Source organism: Vigna angularis, chromosome 10 (assembly GCF_016808095.1).
Source record: "Vigna angularis cultivar LongXiaoDou No.4 chromosome 10, ASM1680809v1, whole genome shotgun sequence".
In the NCBI taxonomy this organism is placed as follows: Eukaryota; Viridiplantae; Streptophyta; class Magnoliopsida; order Fabales; family Fabaceae; genus Vigna; species Vigna angularis.
This window is the reverse complement of record NC_068979.1, coordinates 12,147,918-12,156,338: the sequence shown is the minus strand read 5'-3', so window position 1 is coordinate 12,156,338 and position 8,421 is coordinate 12,147,918. Positions and strand designations below refer to the sequence as shown.

Here is an 8,421-nt window from a genome sequence, read left to right as displayed (position 1 = left end):
TGATACTGAAATAAAAACAATTTCCGTCAAACAGTAACTCCAATCGCTGTCCGTTGCGTCACTTTCAATTTCCTTTCACGTACTTTATTTTTCAACAATCACAGTTTTATTTTTCTCTTTCACATAGAGAAGGCAAATTGGAAAGAAGTGATTAATTAATTAATGAATCAATTAAAGAAAAAGAAAACGGAGGTTTTGAGGGAATTATCAGCAGGTTGTTAATGATGAAAAAATTGGCCTTTTCTCCGTTGCAATCGCATTATGTGCAAGACTTTATTTCCTTTTGATCAAGAATATTTCTCCGAAGCATGATTATGTCTGATTTGATCGATAATTAATCATACGGAGCCATCAAAATTGACATTGATGGCTACTTAGAAATGAAGACTGAATATGGAATTATCCACCAAATTCACGGTCCTGGAGCCATACCACTCATAACTCAAAACATTGCTCTAATCTTCACTGAAACGTTACTCTGTCATTCGCTTTGGACAACTGAAAGGACTCATACACACAGGTGTCAGTGTTCATCAGTACCCACCCAGAATCAATGTTCAAGTTCTACACCAACAACATGCATCAATCACACATGCCCACCACGGTCATCACATACCTCTAATTTTTTACTAACTATAATCATTACTTAACACCTTATTATCTCAAATAAATTAACTCAGGAAACAACATTTAACTTATTCTTATATTTCATATTTCCTTCTTTTTACAAGTGTTTTTGTTCCACTTGGATGAAACACAAGTCAGTATTCATTAAAATAATAAGCCTGTTTTGTTTTATAATTAGGATAGAAATAAACTTTTATTTTACGTAAAGCCTAAAAGAAGTATTATATAAGCATTTATGGATATTTTTTCAGTAAACAAATTAAAAACTTACAAACGTGTAATAACTCTTTTGTTCAAACACATTATTTTTCATTAATACTTCTGTGAAAAACTAAATTTAAATAAACTCTTTTACAACTGCTTGCAGGAATTAATAGAAAATAAAAGGAACGTCTGTGCAAAATAAAATAAAAAAAGAAAAGGAAAAGCCGTTTTGTTTTTAACAGGGAAGAAAGAAAGTATCATTTTCCAATAAAAAAATGTCAGTTAGCAGAAAAACAACATGAGGTGCTTCTGCGTGTAGCTGACAACTATGTATGAAGTTAAGTCATGAACATAAATTTAAACTGAGTTTTGAAATTAACTCCTCTGTACTTTCTTTCTCTCTTTCTCTTTCTCTTCCCTTCCCTTCTCTTCTCTTCTCACAGTGTTGCCTTGCTACAACTCACTCACTCTACAAATCCTTCACACACACCATAGTAAGTAAATAAGTAAGTAACTTCCATAAGGCCATAGCATCAACATTTAACACCATTCTCTCTCTAGTGGGCCTCAACTTCCACTTTTATCATTCTTTGCACTCACCAAAAACCTTCCTCTCCTTCACTCAAAGAACAACAAGTTTGTTTGTTTGTGTGTGTGTGAGAGAGAGAGAGAGAGTGTGTGTGTGTATGTGAGAAGGGAGCTCCCAGATGCAGTTAGAGTCTGTGTGAGCATCAAATGAGTTTGAGTTTCTGCATCTCTTGCTGGGGGGTGAATGGGGTGCATGGTGTCTCAGTTGGCCGCGAAATTCGCCTTCTTTCCGCCCTCTCCGCCCACCTACCACCTCAAGAAGAGGGACGACGGCAAGCTCACGGTGGTCTCCACGGCGGCGCCCATCCCCCACGCCGATGACACCTCCCTCGACGTTCTCCTCGTCGACACCAAGCATGGAAACAAGATTGTCGCCTTTTATCTCAGAAATCCCTACGCTCGCCTCACCCTTCTCTATTCTCATGGCAATGCCGCTGACTTGGGTCAACTCTACGATCTCTTCGTGCAACTCAAGGTCAATCTTAGAGTTAATCTCATGGGGTTAGTGGTTTTCTGATAAATCATTCTTGCCTATAAGCTCCTTCTTTGTTTTTGCTCATGTTTTTGTCTTTGTCTGTTCTTATTTTACTTCATTAAACCTCACGAAGTTCAAAGACCGCACGTTATCACTGACCCTTGTTTTGTATTATCTCCGTGGTATAGTTTTATATTTTTACCCCCTCTCTCTATGCTTTTTTTTTCTCTTTCTTCCTCCAAAGTTTTTTATTTTTTGTTTCCTATTTTATTGGGTGAGTTGGTGGGGTTTGTTTGTGTTTTATGGGGTAGATCTGAGATTAGGTGAATGTATGCATGGTTAAGATTTTGATGAGTTGTTGTTGTGCGCGGTTTTTTAGATCTGGTGGTGAATGGCGAATGAGTGTGTAAGATATGGCATGGCAATGGCAATGGCAATGGCAATGTCAATGCCTTTTCCTACATCTTTTCAATCAATGTGGAAAGTGAAGGGAGTTGGAGTTTTAGGCACCTGAGCGTGGCCTCTTCAAACAAACAAACAAATTTTGGAAAAAGTAAAAGTAAAAGGGAAAAGGAAAAGTAGCTTATATTTATGGTTGCTTCTTGGTACTCCTTAGTAATCTTTTTGCTGATCTCTCTATGTCTTCCATTTCATTTTCTTTCTCCTCTGTATAAAGTATTCCAGTTTTTTACCTCTACACGGATGGCGACGTACCCTACCGTTTTCTTCCCCTTTAGTCCTGCTCCACCATCACCCTTCTCTGTCAATTTTTACCCTTTTTACACCTTCACATTAAATTTCTCATCTTTCAAACATTAAATTAAAAAAAGATAAACATAACAAGACCACAGTTAAAATGCTGTCATCTATCTTCATGGAGATGCATCAATTTAGTTCACCATTTGAACAAATTTAATGGGACTTGATTGAATCTGAATTGGGGATTATTGTGCTTAATTGTTGTACACAGTTTTTGAAAGATGAAAATGATGTTACTTCGGTATTTTACGGGGCCAACATTTCGAGACTAAAGTTGAAAATTGATGTTTTTATGCAATATTTGGTTTGCAGATATGACTACTCTGGATACGGGGCATCTACTGGCAAGGTAGGCCATTCTTTGGCAAATACAACATTAGATGTTTTGTTTTATTGAGTGGACAACACAAATGAACCCAAAGAGAAGAACAAATCTGTTTTGTTGAAAGAGTTGTTACCTTATCAGGGTACTGCTGTATCCTGCATTTCACCCTTTATTCTTCCCTCTGCAATGCACCAAAAGGGTTTTCGTTTCGTTGTGTATTTTTTTTGGCATGTTTGGATTATTTTCTTGATCATGTATTGCGTTTGAAGTGTGACAATACGAACCAATATCGGTTTCTGGACAAATCCATGCACACTGCACCTCGAGTTCGAACCGGGTAACCGGGTTTTTAAGTAGTGACCAGGACCACTGTTCTACAAACAGTGACCCAAACCAATGCTCACACTAGCCACTGCATCCAATACTCAGTATCCAGATCATTGGCTCAGAAACCACTTGTTGGAATCAAGCGGGGGACCCATGTACCAGCAGGCTAAAGTAACCCAACAAAAAGTGAACATGACCTTGCATCTTCACTAAAAATTATTAAGGAATTAGGTGTTTGGATTTTTTCTCTCTCTCTCTCTCTTATTATAATTGTCAACCTCATTCTTAACTAATATACGACTTAAAAATAACAGTACTCCAATTTAGAAACATAGTTATCAGGTAAGTTTCTGATGATGTTAGCAGATTGTTAATAATAATGTATGTTCTCTTAATTAAACTCTGGTTGGAGATCTTAGGTAGACTAAAGATAAGACGATTAGATAAGACAATTTCATAAAATTAAAGATAAGACAATTTCATAATAATATTAGAGATAAAGACGATTTCATAATATATAATGAGTATAAACTTCATTTTATAAACCGTAGAATTGAATTAGGTTTAAAATTTAATTTTTCATTTGAGATGGATTTTATGGCTCTCTGATGTATTTTTTGATACATGATGCTAATACTCGGTCTCCTTTTATTTTGAATTTACAAAGAAAATGTTTTCTTTGTAAGAAATTGTATGAATGGTTATTGATATGTAATACCAGCTCTTTAAAATTGTACAGCCTAGTGAGTCCAGCACATATGCTGACATAGAAGCAATATATGAATGCCTTGAAACTGAATATGGAGTTAGCCAAGAAGATTTGATTTTGTATGGGCAATCAGTTGGAAGTGGACCAACACTGCACTTGGCATCTAAATTGCCAAGGTTGAGAGGTGTGGTTCTACACAGTGGAATTCTTTCTGGCCTTCGGGTGCTCTGCCATGTGAAGTTCACATTTTGCTTCGACATTTATAAGGTAACATATACAAGGTTATTGATTAGGAAGTAACATGAAGTTTATGCTTGATAAAAATTGAAACATGACACTGATGCTATCTGCTTTTAACATTTGCCTACATAATGTATGAAAATCGATGTCTATATGTGTAATGGTTCTTTCTTTTCTGACCAAAATATTAGAGCAAAGAAAAAGTATCTGGATCTAGGCTCTTCATAAATGTTTAGCAAGATTGAAAAGGACCCGTATTTGAAGATTTCATTAACTGGAACTAATTGTAATTTTTTCTTCTAAATCATGCAGAACATCAACAAAGTAAAGAAGGTCAAGTGCCCTGTACTTGTAATACATGTAAGTATATGATGGAGTGTACTCGCTCTATTTTTCCTGTGTATTTGCTTGTTTCATTTATAGAAAGTAGTGAAAGTAGCACTTATTGCACAATGATTCTCAAGCTTTTGAGCTTCTCATTATATATGATAAAGCATGTCAGCCATCATAATTTAGTTATTTCCCTTGTTAGGTGAGTAATATGGAAAGTCTAGTACATCTTTATGAAAAGGAAAATTAAGAAGTAAGGACTGGAATCAATGAAAAACTTTCATAGTGATATGTTTTTTATAAATTTAAACTTGTTTTGTGACTACTGTCTATTGTTAAAAGTAAATAATTTGAAATTGTTATGTCTGAAAAATGAACAAGATTTGCTTGATGCTTCATGTTCGATTGACATCAACTTTGGTCAGTGGACTGTTAATTTGATGTGTTTGTTAATTAGTATTTCAAAACTAAAAATTCAGCTTTAATTGCATATCAGGATTACAACTTGTGTAGGTTTACGGGCAAACCCTTTTTCTTAATTTCTTTTCTACTGTATTTTGTAGAAATGATCATTAAACATGAACATTTGGACTGATTATTTATTCTCTCACCAAATTAATTTGCCATGTATCATGTCCCTGCAGCTGGTTTGGGAATTATAAATTAAGAATTTCTTCCATATAATGTTCTGTATGCATGTGTGACTTGCAATTTCTGCATTTTCCCTGAAAGCAGCATCTACTCAGCTTTCATGATTGATCTGCTAAATTGTATTGCAGGGTACAGAAGATGAAGTTGTGAATTGGTTACATGGTAATGGACTTTGGAAAATGGCAAAGGAATCATACGAGCCCTTGTGGATAAAAGGAGGTGGTCACTGCAACTTGGAGCTTTACCCTGATTACATCCGTCATTTATGCAAATTTATCCAAGAAATGGAGAACATGACAACCGAGAAGCGTCTCAAGAAGATCAGGCAAAGTGCCAAGGAATCAAAGTCAAACACTTGTTCCACCTGTGGAACATGCTGCAGAATGAAGTGTTGTAGAGTTAAGTGTCCTGATTGCTCTAATTGCTGCAGTGACTGCATGAATGTTTCATGGTCTATCAACTGTCCAGAATGCTGTTGGAGACCCAGCTGCATGAAGGGTTGCTGTTTCCTCAAGTTCCCTAGTTGTTTGGGATCATCCTGCTGCACAAAATGCTCATGGCCTAGCTGTTGTGGTGTAACAAAATGTTCATTGCCTAGCTGCTACCCCAAGTGTGCAAGACCAAGTTGCTGCTGCAAAAGTTGTTTCTGTTGGCAATGTTGTGTAGGAAAACACAGTGATGGCAGCACAAATGGAAAACAGAATGGCTAATGTTGTATAGAATGGCCAATCTTGCTATGCTAACACACCCTTCAATATTGTGCAGTGGTGTCACAAACAGGAGGAAGTAGTGGATGACAAGGGTAGGAAAGTGATAATATGATCCAGTGTCCTCTATTATTTTTGGTTTATTTGGAGTTATAACTTAAGTTCTACTATTGGAATTTTTTGCTCATAAAACATTGGTGTTTTAATTAATTTTCGCAGCAGTTGATGAATGACATCATTGTTGTATCTTCTGGTTTCTGTAGCCTTTTAAAGTTTTGCAGTGACCGTGTCTTGGTGTCTAATAGAAATAGTAATAGACAACAACCTTGAATAGTCTTATCAGTGATGTCACCTTACCTGTGTTTCCACTATGCAGCAGCGACAAATGAGTTATGGAGTTGCAGGAATTGGGTAAGCTAATAATTACTATCACCATTTTCATTCCCGGGGTGAATGTAAAATGTTGTCATCCTTGGAAACATGCAAAAGATGCAAGAAATCTTTAGAATAATTTGTAATCTGAAGAACTTCATTCTATTCTTGACCATTAAAGTATTATAATCTTGTTATTTTAGCTTCTTATATTCTAAATTAGCAGAGTGAGATTTGCTAGGTATTGTAATTACATGATTCTTAGACCCTACAATTTTAAGACTAGATTTTGGATCTTTTTTCTTGTAATGTGCTGATGTTTATCTAATGTGAAATTTAGAATTACATTTATTATGAACAATATAAGATAGTAAGTATATTGCAGATTTACGCTGTATTCGTTTGAAGCGATTTAACTGTTCACATAGTTTTGTGAGCGAGGAATTAAACTCGTTATGCGTTCGATTGAAGTGAAATGCGCGAACAGATTTGCAGTGAAATACAGGATGGTTGAACTATTCAGTCACCTGTGATTGTGATGAGATTTGAGTGGATTGTCGCGGAAAAGTTGTATGTGCTCTCCAATTTAAGCAACGACGAGGGTGGCGTAACCGGTTACAGCAGAGTGTAACCGGTTACAGAAGAATGAAGTTTTGGTTGGCACACGCGTAACCGGTTACAGAAGAATGAGGTTTTGGTTGGCACACGCGTAACCGGTTACGCAAACGCGTAACCGGTTACAAGATTATATACTTTTCAGTTTTTTGTATAATTATTTTAATATTATAATTTAAAAAGATCTACATCTTAATAAAATTAGGTATATTATATTTTCTAATTTATTAAAAATAAGTTGATTATTTAATTTTTATAATTTTTAAACATTAATTTTATAAATTATTCATAATTTTTTTTTCTTTATAAACATTTTTACAATTAAATATAACATTTATAAATAACATTTTATATTACTTTTATAACTAGGGCTATTTTAGTAATATTTAATTTCTACCAATTAAACTAATTTTTAAAATCTATCACATCAATCAAATCCTACACTAATTCTCACAAATTTTACTTCCAAATCTACTCTCAATTACCCACAAATCCACTAAAAAAAACAACTAAAAAATTACCCTCAAATCTACTTAAATTCATTCAAATCATCTTCCCCCAAATCTACCCAAAAGAACAAAGCCTTAGCAAAAGATGGACACGAATATCAAATTTACATTGCACAAATATGATCCTTGAATTTTTACAATTATAACTTAGAAAATTAAAATAGTAATAAGTTAAGTGCATATAACTAGAAGTACAACTATTTATTATATTAAATACACTTATAGATTACACTAGTCAGTAATTTTGTGGGAAAAGAAATCCATTTAGAAAATTAGTACGCTTAGTAAGCATTGCATAAACATATTTGAATAAACATAAAATTTGTATTATTATTTTCAACTGAGAATATTAGAATCTACAACTAGACTGGGCTAGAGAGTAACAGTTGCTCCCTCCACCACCACCGAATGCTTTTTGCATCACTCCATACCTATTTTGTCCTTGTTTTAAAATGGATGTCAACATCCGTTCCACCTTCAGCGGATGTTGACATCCATTTACATATTTTATATTTTAGTTTATTATTTTTATTTAAAAAAAAAATCTTCAACAGATGTGGGCACATCCGTTTTAATAAATTTTTTAAAAATATTTTGATTATTATTTAAATAATAATACATAAATTAAATTAATAATAATTATTTTATTAAATAAATAAAACTAATTTATAAATAATTAAGTACTAATTTAAAAAAAATTAAATAATATTTACATATTAATTTAAAATATAACAAATTAAAAAAAAAAAAATTAAAAAAACAAAAAAGCTATAACGGATGTCGCCAATCCATTTACGGATGTGGCACATCCGTTTTAATAAATCTTTTAAAAATATTTTGATTATTATTTAAAGGTTTAATACCCTATTTTGTCCAAGTTTCGCTCGAAAATGTCAAATTAGTCCATCCTTTAAAAAGTGTGTCAATTATGTCCTCACTTAATAAAATTTGCATCAATGAAATCCCTCCCGTTAAATCCGTAC

General features: G+C 34.0%; 1 protein-coding gene across 2 annotated transcripts; it reads left to right on the top strand.

Annotated features, from left to right (window-relative positions):
* Positions 1–1,156: 1,156 nt before the first annotated feature.
* Positions 1,157–6,193, top strand: LOC108336109 (uncharacterized). 2 transcript variants are annotated; one of them, XM_017572447.2, is made up of 5 exons: positions 1,157–1,920; positions 2,966–3,002; positions 4,045–4,281; positions 4,567–4,614; positions 5,364–6,193. In XM_017572447.2, exons 1-5 carry the CDS (start codon positions 1,604–1,606, stop codon positions 5,943–5,945), a joined length of 1,221 nt encoding a protein of 406 aa, XP_017427936.1. In that variant the 5' UTR covers positions 1,157–1,603; the 3' UTR covers positions 5,946–6,193. The 2 variants fall into 2 exon arrangements, with proteins under 2 accessions (XP_017427936.1, XP_017427937.1); XM_017572448.2 differs by having other exon boundaries at positions 1,601–1,894.
* The last annotated feature ends 2,228 nt before the right edge of the window (positions 6,194–8,421 follow it).